At 31.3% G+C, this 17,024-nt stretch overlaps 1 protein-coding gene across 2 annotated transcripts in view; it reads left to right on the top strand.

The window, feature by feature from the left end:
- The window catches only part of Klhl1 (kelch like family member 1), a 392,360-nt gene that overhangs the window by 141,302 nt on the left and 234,034 nt on the right, over positions 1–17,024 (top strand). For both annotated transcript variants that reach the window (XM_077792806.1, XM_077792803.1), the window contains one exon: positions 12,331–12,527. In XM_077792806.1, coding sequence (XP_077648932.1) covers positions 12,331–12,527 — 197 coding nt within the window. The remainder of the gene's footprint in view (positions 1–12,330; positions 12,528–17,024) is intronic.

The raw sequence follows: 17,024 nt of genomic DNA, 5'->3' as shown, positions 1-17,024 counted from the left end.
GTTCAGGTCCTTGGCCAATTTGTTGATCAGGTTATTTGTTTTTTTGGTGCCTAGCTTTTTGTGTTCTTTATATACCCTAGAGATTAGTGTGCTATCTGATGTGTGAGGGGTGAAAATTTGCTCCCAAGATGTAGGCTCTCTGTTCACCTCACAGATTGTTTCTTTTGCTGAGAAGAAAATTTTTAGTTGGATTCCATCCCATTTATTGATTTTTGGTTTTAATTCTTGTGCTATAGGAGTCTTATTAAGGAAGTTGGGGCCTAGTCCCACATGATGAAGATTAGGGCCTACTTTTTCTTCTATTAGACACAGAGTCTCTGGTTCAATTCCTAGGTCTTTGATTCACTTTGAGTTGAGTTTTGTGCATGGTGAGAGATAGGGGTTTAATTTTATTTTGTTGCATATAGATTTCCAGTTTTCCCAGCACCATTTGTTGAACATGCCATCTTTTTTCCAATGCATGTTTTTGGCACCTTTGTGTAATATGAGATAATTGTAATTTTGTGGGTTAGTCTGTGTGTCCTATGTTCTATACGATTGGTTCACTAGTTTGTTTTGGTTCCAATACCATGCTGTTTTTGTTACTGTTACTCTGTAGTATAGTTCAATGTCTGGTATAGTGATGCCATATGCTTCACTCTTCCTGCTTAGGATTGCTTTAGCTTTTCTGGGTCTCTTATTTTTTCAGATGAAAATCATGATTGCTTTTTCTGTTTTTATAAGGAATGCCATTGGGATTTTGATTGGAATTGCATTAAATTTGCACAGTGCTTTTGGCAGTATGGTCATTTTGATAATATTAATTACCACAAACAAATCAAGATACTACATCATTAGAATCATTGGCAGCCACAGGAGAAAAAATGACAGAGAAAAAGTTCAGGATATACATGGTTAAAATGTTCTATGACCTCAAGGAAGATATAAGAGGGCAAATACAAGCAGTGGAAAATCACTGTGACAAGGAGCTCCATAAACAAATAGAAGAAGCAAAAGGTCACCTCAACAGGGAAATAGAGGTTCTAAAACAAACAAACAAACAGAAATCCTTGAAATTAAAGAAACAATAAACCAAATTAAAAGCTTAAATGAAAGCATCAGCAACAGAGTAGACCACTTGGAAGATAGGACATCAGACAATAAAGGTAAAATGTATAATTTTGAAAAGAACATAGTCCACACAGTGATAATGGTAAGAAACCACAAGCAGAACATTCAAGAAATATGGGATAGCATAAAAAGACCAAATTTAAGAGTTATTATGATAGAGGAAGTCGTAGAGGTCCAAACCAAGGAATGAACAATCTATTCAATGAAATAATATCTTCATTCTTAAGTATCTAACATAGCAGAATTTTAGAATATCTCTGAAAGTCAAATCAAAAGGACCTAGAAATTATATTACAAAATAAAAGTAAATAGTTTGCTCATCACAAACACATGCTTTATCCTATTAGAGTCTGAGAGGAATGTTTCCTTTTAGGATTTAAATAATCAAAGTATTCAGAGATATTTTGAATATTTCTAGGACACCATGTGATGTACTTCACACATCTTCACTATTATGCCAAAAGTGGATGCAATAATGAGTCACAAAACTATTGCTTCTATTGAAATGATTCAAATTCAAATCATCCTATCCATATACAAAAGGCAATAATAATTCCATGAATTTAACAAAAGAATATTTAAATCTGAAAATCAAACACAGTTAGGTACAAAGTAAGATTACTTTAAAGTAAATTACATTTTTCTACTGACCTTAAGGAGTGTATATTCTGCACAAAATTGGTTAATGTAATGGCCAAATAAACATATCTATGCTAGATCTGGTGGACAAATTGACACCTTACATTACTTAAATTAGAGGCCTTAGAACTTCTATAACCATGAGCTAATTCCTTTTACATACAAACAAAATTTCTTTGAGCATTGCATGACAAGCCATTTTATGTTAAACACTGTAGAAAGTACTAAGAGTAGAAAAATATTTATGCATTTGACTAAGTCTACAGTTATAATATATAACATACTAAAGATGAGGGCATAGTTTATTGCTAAAAGTCATGGAAGTTTAACACCAGTGAATGGATGTGGGTCAAGGGGATGTTTGAATGAAATCAATAGTTTTGTTCAAAAACCAATTTTCTATTTTCTTCAAAGGATAGATATATAAGGAATACACATATAACACAATTTTAAGGAAATTAGAACTTCTGAATTTGTTTCTGACCTTATTCCCAGTGGATTTTCAAAGGGACAGGGTTTGCAGGTAAAAATGTAAAATGGTAGCTTTTCCTGTCAGAGCTACTTTTTTATTGATTCTTGTATAAGTTTCTTTGGCCTTTGGAACAGTGGGCCCTTACACTTTGAGATGTATTTAATACTGAAAAAAATATTAAATTGCCCTTTCTGGTGACTGGAAAACATGTAAGACATTATTTAGGCCAATGATGTCGGAACCACCCTCCGACAAAGGTTTGGGAAATGCAGGAGACCAGCTGGTGCTTCCCTTATCTGAGCGAGAGGGTGTCAGGACCCCAGCCAGCCCCCGAGCCTGGCCAAGAATCACACTAAGTCGGGAGTTGAGTCAACCATGAAGGTGCAGCAATCTCAACTTTATTTGTCAGGGACAAGGTTATATAGTGATAGGAGGGGGTAAGAAGAGACAGTAGTGAGAACCAATAAGAAGCAGTTACATAACTATCACTAGGGGCCTAGGCAGATTTCAGGTTAAAACATTAGGTGAGGCTAAAGTCAAAAGCCCGCGTGCGCCAATCCAGCCAGGTCACGTATATGGAAATGCTCTGGAAGAATCCATGAGGCCACCTCAGCCAACACCCAATAATGGCCGCAGTCCCAAGGGAGGTAAAAGGTTCCAACAAATGAGATATATAATTTGTAGAATTTTATATATAGACCTTGAAGTTTGTATCTTAAAATCTAGATTGCTGTAAGTTTTAGAAGGCAATCAGGATTTTCTTGTTGAGGAGAGGGAGAAAAGACCAGAGTTCCAATAATGTAGCAAATGCTGACAATAAGGAATAATTTATATTTGTAAAAGTCTCAGTAAAAATTGATTGCAATAAAAATCTATGTTTTTGGCGACTGTTAAAAATATATGTAAGCCTAAGAAAGATTATCAAGTAATGTAAACCTCTGAACTTTCCTTACTCTTTTGAAACACTTTTTCTGAAAATCCAATGAATTTGTTGATACTATATAAATATATTACTGAATAAGTAAATAAATGATATAGGATAGAAAAATTTCCCTTGCAAAATAATTTCAAATCATTCTGTGTTTATCTTACCCTCAGAAGACAGATACAACTTCTTACTCCTTAGGCATGAGCTGTGCATAGATTTTCTTTCAGACAGCACAGAAGGTAAAGGCTGGAAAGAGCAGTATTAGTGGAGACACATGACAGACACTACATTGCCTAGTGATCAAAATAAATATCAACAGCAAAACATCATGTTGGTAGTGTTTTCTTGATAGGATGTAATGAGAGCAAAAATTCATAATCCCACTCTAATTATAATCAGAAAACTCTCAATGGAAGGACATTCTACAAAATAATGAACCAATACACTTCCAAATCATCAGTCATTAAGTCTAATATAACTGTCACAGTCAAGAGATGTCAAAGAAGACATAAATAAAGGATTTGCTGTATCCTGAATGGTAACCTACCACAGGGGAAAAAAAAAAAGACATTAATTTGAGAAAAAATGTGAGGAAATGTGAATAAAGTAAGGACTTAACTAATAATGTAACAGTATTTGTTCATTGATAAAATATATGTTCCATGCTAATGTAAGATATTAATTATAAGTGAGACCAGGTTTATGTTAGGTGAAAAAAATCTGTGTAATTACTTTGAAATTTTCTTTGAAATCTGCAAGTATTCTAAATTAAAGATATACTTTTAAAATCCCTCTGTGTTTCTTAAAATACCAATTTTGAAGGTTTAGTTTCATGAAAATCAATGAGATTACTTTTTTCTTGCTGTTGATAGTAAGGGAGGAAGACAGAGAGATAGCATTTAATTTATTTTGTGAATTTTATAGGCAATTTTTGCAGTTATTTGGTAAAATACACATTTTAAATATAATACCTTTGGTAATATACATCTTTCAATCTAACTGATTTTTAACCATATATATGTATGCATTTAATTTATAATATCATAAATTGTTACTAGAGGGTCACTTACATAATAAATATTAGAACAGTGAAAGTCATATACTTATATAAATATCCACTCTTTGCTTCTCATTCTGTTTTACACAGTTGTATTTCAATACAGTATACATTTAAATGCATTGTCTTGTAGAAAATCAAGAGTTTAAGTCTATATCCATTTGGAATATTTAATAGCTTTACCATTTACTTAGGATAAGTGAAGATGATTGTAGCATTCCTTGGTGATACCTATCTGAAAACCATTCCCTCTTTAATCCATTCTGTTGAATCAGAGGATAATGACTAATTCTAACCAATCAAAACCAGATATTTGCATTTTCATCCATGCCTCTCAACTTAGTTAGGTACAGTCACATTACACAATCTTCCCAGGGCAGCATGGACAAAAAAACTTCTGGGGAAATTTTAGTAAATATTTATTTCATTGATTATTAAGGAATAGTTCCTTTTCTGATTCATGTTTTCCTGTCTGAATTAGAAACCTGAAACTCTGGTGATCATGAGGGAAATTGAGAAGTTACTTGAAAAGAAGGCTATTTCCTGATAAGTACTGACATTTTCAATTAATTAACTCTGAAGACAAATTTTTTTTGAAAATAATTTCTAAAAGTTTTCTGTTACTAAAGTCGGAGCCTTCTTAGGTTTCATCTAAGTACTAGGTATTTTCAAGCTGATTTTCTGTGTGCCTGAGTGAAAACAGGTAGATTCACTCTCTTAATCTATTTGTGAATATTATGCCTTAAAAGTTAACTTTGAACGGAAGCATAGAATTACTCTTTTTTTTTCACTTTTTAGTTAACTTTTAAGTCAAATACTTGGCAGACTTGTGCCTTTTTACCATCAAAATCAGTCAGAGAAATAGCCAGGTTTTAGATGTATAGAAATATATCATGCATGAAGTAGCTCAATTTGTGAGCATTCAAGCTCTAAACTCAATGATTATCCCATTTGTGCTTTCTGCTTTCACAGAGGTGTCTTTCACTGGCTATATTCTAAGTTTAAAAAAAATACAACATTTTTAACTCTTCAAGACAGACAATGGTTATAAGCCCCAAATTAACCACCAAAATCACCAATAAGTAATTTAAAACTTAAATATAAGTAATTTAAAACTTAAATTATTGTACATATGAGTATAGACAATAATGTTCAAAAAGCTAGAAAAAATAACTTTGAATGTTTTATAAGTCATTTATAATGAAATGATAAATATTTGGTGAGCTAGATATGTTTAACATAATTATTATACAAGATATACATATATATAAATGTCATCAGTACTCCATATATAGTACACTTTTTATGTGTTTATCTTAAAAATTAATCTTGACAATAAAAGTTAAACTGCAAAATGTGGTATATAAAAATTTATAAAAGGTTCTTTTTTATGAAAAAAATATGGGAAAGTGCTTTGCTAACATTCTGTGTAAATTATTATGAATTTCAGTGCTAGTATAGTATTTGAATTTGGGCTGAGTAATTGTTTGATTTTGAAAACAAATATATTAAATATTCTACAGCTTATAACATTAAAACATCATCCATTAATATTTTTGCAAGTATTGATCTATGAAGGTAAAGACACACATAGAAACATGCATATACTCAAATATATATGTCATTTTGTATGTTAGGCTTACATTTGTACAACTATTTAAGCAATATATTTACCTTGTGTTTAAAATGGTATAGCATATGTAACTTGCCATGGTTATAATTTATAGATATTACAAAATTTAAGAAAATTTAATGCATAACTCATAATTTCTCTAAATTTTAACATATTAGTATGTGTTTGAATTCAGACTTTGAGAAAACATTTATAGCTAAATATAAATTTAAATCATTCTATTAAATGTATTTGTAAAATACATTTGAATATTCTTTTTTAAATTTTATTGTTGAATAATTGATATGCAATAAGTCTCATATAATATAAGGTGTATAGTTTGGTAAGTTTGACATATATATGCTCATGAAATCATCAACATAATGTAAGTAGTGAATATACTATCACTCCCCAAATTTTCTCATATCTTTTTGCATCTATCTCGTTGATTTTTTTATTCTTACCTCATACATAGGCACTAATGAACTAACTAATTTCTGTCACAATAGATTTCTTTGGATTTTCAAGAATTTTAATTAGGTAAAATTATAGTCTCTGTACTCTTTATGAAGAGACTTTCTTTTGCTGGACATAATTATTTAGCACTTTGCATGATGAACTATGATGTTGCATCCCTCAAAATTTCTTTGTTTTATGAAAGGAAAATGATATGCTGTGAAGTATACCATGGAATAGATAGACACCAATTGCTTATCTAACAACCTGTCAATAAACATTTGGATTATTTCCAATCATTGGTCATTATAAAAATCTATAGATAAAGAGTATATATCCATACACTCTCTTCAGTTTTCATAAGCAAATAGATAGAAGCAGAATGGCTGAGTCAGATGAGGTAAAAGTAGTTTCCAAAGTAATTGTGCAATTTTACATTCCCAGTAGAGTTTCTCATAGAGGCTTAGTGTCTCTCATTATGTTTTTAATGTGTATTCCCTAAAACAATAGTGATAGTCAGCAGCTTCCAGTCATACAACCACTTTTGTGACAACATTGTTGAAATCATTTGCCCCATATTAAGTTTTCTCTAATGAAGTTTGAGAGTACTTTGTATTTTCTGGCTCTAATGGTTTATCGGATATAAGATTTGTAAACATTTCTCCAGTCTGGTTCACTTTTTGTTTCTGTAGTAGTGTCTCTTGCAGTGATTTTTGTGAAGTCAAACTTGTCAATTTATTCTTTTGTGGGCTGTTTTTGATAGTTAACCTAAAAAATGTTTAACCTAAAGATGTTCTCCTATTATTTAATTAAAGATCTATAGTCCAACGTTTAACATTTAGATTCATCTTGAATGTATTTTACATGTCGTGAGGGTTTAGACTGCAGTACATATTTCTTCTGTATATGGATACTTTTTCAGAGTATCCATTTTTCAAGTGAATTGCCTTGTGTCTTTTCATATGTGACTTGTCAATTTATTACTGAAAATTATCCTCTTTCTTTGACCTATATGTTTAGACATATTGTTCTAAACATATGTTTAGACCAATACCAATCAACTTTAATTGCTGTAGTTTTGTATTAAGTTTTAAAATAAGGTAGTGTTGCTAGTGTCATTTTGTTATTTTTCAAAATTGTTTTGGCTATTCTAGGTTCATTATATTTCCATATGATTTATGGAACTAGTTTTATAATGTCCAAAATGTATATCCTGAGATATGATTGTATAAGTCTGTGTTTATAAGTATAGATTTTATAATTCTATATTTGAATATGATTGTAATAAATCTATATTTAATATTGGTGAATTAAATATTAACTAAACTGATCTTCTAGTCTTCTACCACAACTCTTCTGATTCGAATAATGTGTTGGGAGGTTACCAGGTTCAGTAGTTCCATAGAATAACTATCAAGAATCTGCATACTAATGGCTATGATTAATTATGGAAGAAAACACATAGTCAGGAAAGGGCAAAGGCCCATGGAATGCAATCCAGAGGAAACCAGACACATATTTCCAAGGGCCCCATTCTAGTTGAGTCCTACAGGATACACTGCACCCCCCCCCTTTAATGAGTTGTGAAAAAGTGCCAACCAGGGAAGCCAACCAGAGACATAGTATGCAGTTTTATTAGTTGTGCATCATATAGACTGTTACTGTCTAGACATAACATTATTTCAGACTCTCAGAAGGAAACAGGTATTCAGCATAAACCACACAGTATGTACAAACAGTTTAGGCACAGTGAGATTTTCATATCAATTAGTGGTGTGAATCCTCTTGAAATGTAAGATCTCAGATCCCAGTTAATCACATCTTATAGGCAGCTATTTTCAAGTACAGCAGCCTAGGCCCACTGTGCTAGTTGTTCTGAACAAAATCTACTGAGAAATATTGTAAATAAAACTAAGGAAAGTCACCTCCTGATCTTCTAAAATCATAGTTATATGTAATCTATAAAAGCTGTACCTTTTGTGTTTATCCCTTTCACCTGATTTTTTTGCTGCCTTATTGAACAATTTAGAAAAAAAATCCCTCTGAAGGTCTTAAATCATGAAAATATATTGAAGATACATATATAAAATTAAAAATTACTAGACTTAGGATCGATTACCTATAAATAGCAGATTTCAATGTGTCCACTATTTTAACTTATGTTTATAAATATTTCATAAATAAACTAATATTGATATAAAAATAGGTTTTTACAACTTATAGAATACTGTTTTGGGTGCTCTCTATGTATTTTATAAAACTTTATATCAATAATTAGCACTGATGTAATTAGTCTTAATTCAAATTGGTATAAGTCTCTCAACTTTAGATAATGATTTTATTTGACAACATTATTGCATGATAATGTTATTCATTCTGTGATAAACTCCTCAGAGAATTTTGTTGCTATAAGCAAACATGTCCCTCTGAATTGACCTACAGTTCTCAGTTTTCTGCTACTTGATAATATCTGAATGCAAATTAATTGAAATCTTGCAGTTTTAAATAACAAGGTTAATTTTCTTACTGATAGAACATCCCTCATATAAAATAAATGAAGTTATTTAATTGAAAATTAATATATAATGAAGAGTATCTTTGTTTTACATTACATGTAGTCCCTTTCAATTATTACCTTAATTTCATCTGTTCTTTATTTTCTTCTTCATCAGTCCTTTCTACACTTAGAATCCTGCTTTAGATTCCTTTGCTGTCTTACTCTTTCAATGAAACTCATAAATAAAATATAATCCTGTTTATCTATTAAACATGTTAGGTTATGGGTGAAATGTCATTGTATAGAAGGAAAACTATTTCTCATCCAGCAGATTACTTATCAATTATAAAGAAAGATGTTTCTTCAAAATGAAGAAATATGGCAGATACATACTCCTTTAGGAAAGGTGTTAAGCTTAATGCCACCAACAATGGGATACTCTGACATCATGAGTTTCCTGAAGGGGCATTAAAAATGTATAAGATCAGTGATATTCGTGTCAAAAGTATTTCACCAAATTTCATCATGGAGATGGGGCTGGGGTAGTGACTAAGCAGTAGAGCGCTGGCCTAGCACATGTGAGGCCCTGGGTTCAATCCTCAGCACCACATAAAAAATAAATAAACAAAATATAGGTATTTAAATTTTTTTTTAAAAATTCCATCATGGAGAAATTATTTGATAAGAACAAGCTGGGGAATTCTACAAACAACTTTCTGCATTCTTCACCAAAATAAATACCATGCATTACAAAAAGACTGGGAAACTTTCTAAACTAAAAAAGGTGAAGGAACTTAAATATAAGGTGTAATCCTTGACTAGATCATGAATTTAAAAAATTAAAGATATACAGCATATTAGTTGAACATTTGGTGAAAATGTTGTTGGAGCAAATAATTTTGCATCAGTTTCATATGAGATAATTACATTGCCACTAAACTGGAGAATATCCTTGTTTTTGGTAATACATGCAGAAACACCTAAGTTTGAAATATGATGGCTGAAATTAATTTTCAGATAATTTTACAAGTATAGCATCAATGTACACATACATATATACCTAACACTTGGTGAAGGTAGATGAAGGGCATATGAGTATTTTTATATTATTGTTACAAATTAATGAAGGTGAAAAATATTCCAGAATAAAAACTTTGGTGTGAAAAACAAAACATTTTATTTATAAAACTAACTTGAATAATTCAAACTTCAGTATTTAGAAGACTTGGAAATGAGCATAGCACAGATCATTATTTTCTTAGAAAAACAACTAAAATTCTCACAGTTTCCCATTTTAACTAAGATTCATACATATTTATATTTAGGTAATTATAACCAAATTTAAATATGGTGAAGTTATATGAAGACAGAAAGCAGAAAAACAAATGAATAATAAAGGAAGATATTAAGTATATTTATTTTTAGTAACAAAAGTTTGTGTTGTTTAAATAATTGGAAATTCTATAAAGTGAATAATTCAAATGGAAGGTACTTCTAGAATTGAAGGTTAGATAAACTGTTAAGAAGTCAGGGATGAACAGCATTTGACATCCTGAGTCAAAATGAGCAAACCCAAGGAAGTATCTATGGATTTGAAGGTGGATATAAAAATATTACACACATTGTGGCACAAGTAATTCTCATGAAGATCACTTCTAATAATAAAAATAAATATTATTGCTGGGTGCAATGTCACATGCCTGTAATCTTAGTGGCTTGGGAGGCTGAGGCAGGAGGATCTTGAATTCAAACCCAACCTCAGCAAAAGCAAGATACTAAGCAACAGAGTGAGACACCGTCTCTAAATAAAAAAACAAAATAGGGCTGGGAATGTGGCTTAGTGATTGAGTGCCCCTGAGTTCAATCCCTTTTACTAATCAATCAATCAATAAAAACAGGACTGGGGATGTGGCTCAGTGATTGAGTGCCCCTGAGTTCAATTCCTGGTACCAATAAATAAACAAACCAACAAACAAACTCTATTGCTGTTCTAAAAATGAGGGGTAAATAAAATGTTAGATATTACAAAGAATTAGTGAATGGAAGCTAGGAAAATAGTTACAGACATGGAGGAGAGAATGAGGTGTTCCAATTTATATTCCTTAGGAAATATTCTCTAAGAAAAAATTAAGAATCATTTAGATAAAAATGGGCAATAATTTTCCAGTACTAATGATACCATATATCTTCATATTCAGCAATGCCAGTAATTTCTAAATAAGTTTAATGAAATAATTATACTCCTAAAAATATCTACCCATTACCATTGGTCTATAGTGTTCATTAATAGGGATCCAGAAAAATATTTTGATTTCTAAATAATGGTTTAATGAGGCAATTCACTGAAAAGCTTGATTCATTTAGCAAAAAAAAAGTAGTAATGACAGAAGGAAAAATAACTTATGGTATAAAAATGTTCATATAATTACAGGTTCTAGCTAATTAAAATGAAAACTGCAACAGAGTAAATGAGGCTGCAGAGGTTAATATATATGTTCAAATACTAAGTATATTATTAAAATACAATTTGAGTATTATTAGCTCAATCTAGTGATTCCAGGTTTTGATTCAGGACTTTGGCTCTTTCTTGTATAATTTGCATCCATTTGGTTTTTATTATCACCTTTAATAGCTGTTAGAGTGAAGGAGAGCATAGACTATGAAGATCTATCCTGAATGTGTTGGTTTGTTGGTAACAAACATCCATCCTTTCTGCTCATGGTTCAGAATAAAAACTTATGTCCCCTATAAATCAAGGGAAATGTGGTCTGGTTCTGTTTTCAGAAAAATTAGTGAAGATATTTCTAATAAAGAGCTACTACTAGTCTATGACACAAAATAGAATAAACCATTTCTGAGACTATGACTTAACCCAAACCCATTCAAATATAATTAGAAAATCTGAAAGTAAAACCATAAAGACATTGCATTACTAATTGCAATCTAACCCCATATAGGTAAGCCAGAATGTTTCAAGAGTGAGTCCTAAACATCTCAAAAATAGCCCCATTCTCTGAAAGTTAGAAAAAAAGAAAAAAAAAGTAAAGACAGAAAAGGTAATGTATTTTAGCTAATATAACTGACCAAAAGGAAAGAAATATTATAGACAATTAGAGACATTGATACAGTGAATTAAATACCATATTAGAAATCTGAAGCATATGTATATATAAAAGTATGTACATATCTTGATTATCCTCATATTCAGACACAAATTGATGCATATTTCAGGAATGTAGTGAACCTCTGATCCCCTAAATTTGAAGAAACATAGCTTGAACCATAATTCTCTTTGTTCTTATTTTATAACTAAAGGAAGAACCATAATTGCTCTGACATGGGTACAGATACTGTAGGTAAAACTGCATTTATATTTACTGGATAATTTTGAACATTGCATGAAGAAGTACAAAGTACTTAAAATAATTACTCGCCTTTTCTGAGTCATATTTATCTTGATTATCAATCTGTCTCAGTCCTTCTAGTAGATTTGCTAATGTTTTGAGAAACAGAGCAATGCCTGTTAAACTCAAGAGTTTCATAATTCTCTTACGTTTAGGTTGCTTGGAATTGAAAGAAGACACCATTGAAAACCTTCTTGCTGCAGCATGCCTTCTTCAGCTTCCTCAAGTAGTGGAAGTGTGCTGCCACTTCCTCATGAAGCTTCTGCACCCATCTAACTGTTTAGGAATCCGAGCATTCGCAGATGCTCAAGGATGCATCGAATTAATGAAAGTGGCCCACAGCTACACCATGGTAAGGATGTTAATATCTTAATAATAGATACACTGTATGAACAAGGGTGAAAATAATTACTGTGGCGACATTGAACAACTTTAAAGTTTAAATGAGTTTTGTATGCTTAGCACTTTTTCATTATTTGTTACATGGGATATATTACCATAGTCATATCTCATAATCTCAACATAAAGATAAACTATGTGATATACTTTATTATTGCTTTTATGGCTTTATTTACACTTTACAGGCAATGTAAGTATTAATGCTTACTAATTGGGATTTGAAAGTTGTATAAACCGATTTTTCTTAATTGCCACATTATATGTATCTTTTTACACCCAATTCCATAGTTGCTGACTTTTTTTTGGTGGTGGTGGGGTACCGGGGATTGAATTCAGGGGCACTCAACCACTGAGCCACATCCCCAGTCCTATTTTGTATTTTTTTAGGGACAGGGTCTCATTGAGTTGCTTAGCACCTTATCTTTGCTGAGGCTGGCTTTGAACTCTTTTTAAAAAACATTTATTTCTTAGTTATAGGTGTACACATTTTATATTTATGTGGTGCTGAGGATTGAACCCAGTGCCTCATGCATGCCAGATGAGCCTTTTCCTCTGAACCATAACCCCAGTCCCTGGATTTGAACTCTTGATCCTCCTGCCTTAGCCTCCCAAACCACTGTGATTCCAGGCATGTGCCACTGTGCCTGGCTATAGCTGCTGATTTTTTTTTTATGTTTTCTTCTGTATTATCTTTCAACCATTCCATGATAGCACATTATGTTTAATAGCAAACATAATGCTACAGCTTTGCCTACATGATATGTGGAGAAAAATTTAAAGCTACACTGTATATTATATAGTGAATATTGAATTCCAGAACTCTTGGGAACTTCTGTACTAAATATTTGGTTTCATAAAATAATTTTTCTTTGTTTACAAATTTGATTTTCAACACTGTTTTTATAATTCAAAAGTTTTAGTGAATATCACTCAGTAGATGTTTGTAAAATAAATTAAGCCTATTTCATAATTTTTGTTTGATTTTCTTCACACACAAACATTTTTACCAGCATTATAGACATTCTAAAAGTAATTCAAATTGTATACTTTATATGTGTGAACATTCTGGTATTTTTTTGATAATTCTCATTCTGATATCTTAGAGTAACCTGTTACAACAGTTTGATACCCATCTGATTTTATGTGTAGAAACAATTACTCTAAAAGCATTTAATAATTACTGTAAAAGCACTTAATGTATTTTCTGACTTAGTGTAAACCTTATATAAATGCTAGCCAATTTTGAAAGTGTTATTTTTGCTAATATTATTAAATTTTGATCGTTATAAATTGAAAAAAACAATTGTAAAGTATTATATAACTTTTCAACTCAAGGGAATAATTTATTGGAGATAGATCTCATCAAGCTTTAAGGTTTCTGTTTCTTTCACAACTCAGACTTTGATTTTTCAAATCACTGGTGACAGCTACATGAAAGTATTCTAAATAGAGTTTTAATATGATTTTCATTTTATTCTTTAATACTTTAAGCAGATTAGTACATTAGATGAAAATAGAGAAATGAAAAGGAGATTCATGAATTGTAATTCTGTTGTCAAATCCTTTTTCAGTAGTATTCCATGACTGGGCACAGTACTACTTTTGAAATTATATGAACCATAAAAAATCAGTGTAAACAAATACTTCATCAACTAAAATATCAAATTCTATCTGCTGTCATTTAATTAGGCTCATTTCATTACAATTAGAAACTCCTGGCTTAGCTAAGCTGAAGAACAATATGCTTCCATAACCAGAGGGATGATGGTCCCTTCTGGTCCAGTTTGAAATTATTAATTTAGTAATAAAACTGTTTTTCTTGCAGCTGCTTGGATTGTTCAATAATTTCTCACTCAACAGCAGCAGTATTTTTTGGAGACTTTAAAAGATATATTCTATATGAAAATATATTTAAAGCAAATACAAACCATTCTAAGATGATGCACATTCCAAATATCTCTATCTTAATTTATTTTTGAAAAGCTATATTGCTTATGTATTGTGTCATATCTGTTGAAATTTAAATGATTTCAAATTATTTTTGAGCCATGGTGTTCCACCATATTGCAGTAGCTCATGGTCACACTGTTTGAGAGAAAATTTACTATTTATTTTCCTAAATCTCTATTTTCCCTTGATTCTTACACTTTAAAATTAGTTTTTTGCATCTGATATTACAATTTCTCATCACATATTTGCCTCTGATCCTTGTCTAATCAGGCATATGTCTCATCCAATCTATTCAATCTGTGCTTTGAAACAGATCTGTTGTGCTGTATTTTCTTTTTCCTTTTAACTGTTTTGATAGGAAATCACCTCATTTGTTCTACTATATATAAAATGGAATTAACTTCTTTACTGGCTCAAATTTTGTTTCATAAATAATATTTATCTGGCCTAATTTCAATTTTTGATAAACTCTTCAGCTGTGAACTCCATCTTCAAAGATCAGACATTAATTTGCTTTCTGTATTTCTTTCATAAGATTTGCTATCTTTCCTTTGCAAATTTCACTCATTTATTTGGTGACAGCTATTGATTTTGTGTTAATGATTCCAACATCTATCCAGGGAAGGTGACCTAGCTTGGCATTGGTTCATTTGCAAAATACTGGAAAATTTTGATTGCAAGCCCAAGATTAGGCAGACGTGTGAAACTAATTCTAAAACACAATTTTAAACTTTGGCTGAATAAATATAAAGATAGTATCAAAATCATGGACTGAAACAGTTCTACTGTATTCTACTTATATTTTATTATGAGACCCTTATTTAATTCTGGATATCACATTTTAAAAGCATTAAAGAGTGACAAAAACAGATAAGAATAGCAAGAATGGAAAGTTTTTCATAGTCATGTCATAAGAAGACAGATTGAAAAAAAATGGTTGCCAGTAGCTAAATAAAATTAAGGCATGACAATTGATGCATTATGTATTTAATAGAATGCATTTTTATTGGAAATAACAATATTTAAATGTTTCTCATTCTGTTTAAAATTTGAGAAGTATAATCAGTTGTTTAAGTTAAGTATTATATGAAACTATAATTTCAGAATTGAACTTTTCTTTGGATAAAGATAGATGCAAAGTCCTGAGTCTGTTTCAATCTTTTGATCTTTCCTTTCCTACTGGATAGTCTGTTCCCACCAATCTTCACTGCTACTCACTTCTAAGTTCATCTCTCTGCCTTTTGTAGGAGATGCCAAGAATTTCATTTCCTAGTAACTCATTCCCCAGTGGATTCTGGTTTATAGTTTGCTAATAAGAGGAAATCTTGGAAAAGAAATAGGTATTATTCTCCACTGGCAGGTAGATATGCAAATAATGGACAAGTGGAATAACTTCCAAGTGAGCCCTTCAGAAATCTATTGCCTTAATTGCTACAGTTGAAATGGTTGATAAGTGCCCCCTGGAGGGTCTTGAGTAGCAAGGTGCCTTTTCTCAGTACTTTTGAGAACAATTCCCATTGTAGAGAAGGTTGAGATAGTGGAAACTTTCCTGAACAGCAATTCCCAAAGTCTTTCCAATGGCTATTCAAGCCTGAATTTCCCTATCTATAATCTTTCCTATTTGGAAACAATCTCTCCTATTTGGAAACAATCTCTTCAAAACTGCCCTGCTCGACATACACACAAAATAGCAGGTGCAAGCTCCTTATTCTCATGTACATAATCTTTCATGAATTGCTTCTAAAGTACTACCTGAGAATTTTACTTAAAATTAAATGGAATTGATCTCACCTCACCTAAACCTGTGTTGTGTGCTTTTGTCACTCTTAGCAGCTTCAGATATTTCTTTACAGAATCCCTGCTATTAAGTTCTAAATAATCCTTCCATTTCCAGTTACGTTTATCTACCAAAGAAATATCAAAACTCCATGACATTATGTCCATTATTTGAAATCTTAGTATCTATTCCTTTCCTTAGGATTATGCAATATCATTATGGACTTCCTTATATAATTAGTTATATTTTTTATGTTTTTTGAATGATCTTCACAAATATATTGTGAATTCTTTTGTTGGAGTATTTTTCAAATTTTTATCCTGACAAAGTGTCTACTGTATTGTAATAAGTTAAATAATTCTCCTTTTTTCTCTTGGGTATTTGTTTGGAATTTTGACCTTAAACAGTCTTGTATCCAATAATTTAGCAAGTCTACATGTGGTTTGCTACTGATATTCTTTCCAATCACTTTTCCTACTATGAATTTCCCTGTGTCATACAATTCCAGCCCTAGTAAGTGTCTTACTGCTTTTTTTTTCTACATCAAGTGTTATGGTTTGAATGTAGATGTCCACCCAAAGGTCCTGTTAATGCAGGAAGGAAAATGCTTTCAGTCTGGTGGTATAAAAAAAAATCCTGTACTTTGAAAGGTTGTCTTTCAGAACTTTGAGAGTTATGCCCAAGAAAAAGAATGAACTTATCAATGTGGTTTCTGTTAATGGA

Source organism: Urocitellus parryii, chromosome 2 (genome assembly GCF_045843805.1).
Source record: "Urocitellus parryii isolate mUroPar1 chromosome 2, mUroPar1.hap1, whole genome shotgun sequence".
Taxonomy (NCBI): Eukaryota; Metazoa; Chordata; class Mammalia; order Rodentia; family Sciuridae; genus Urocitellus; species Urocitellus parryii.
This window is presented reverse-complemented; position numbering and strand designations above follow the sequence as displayed.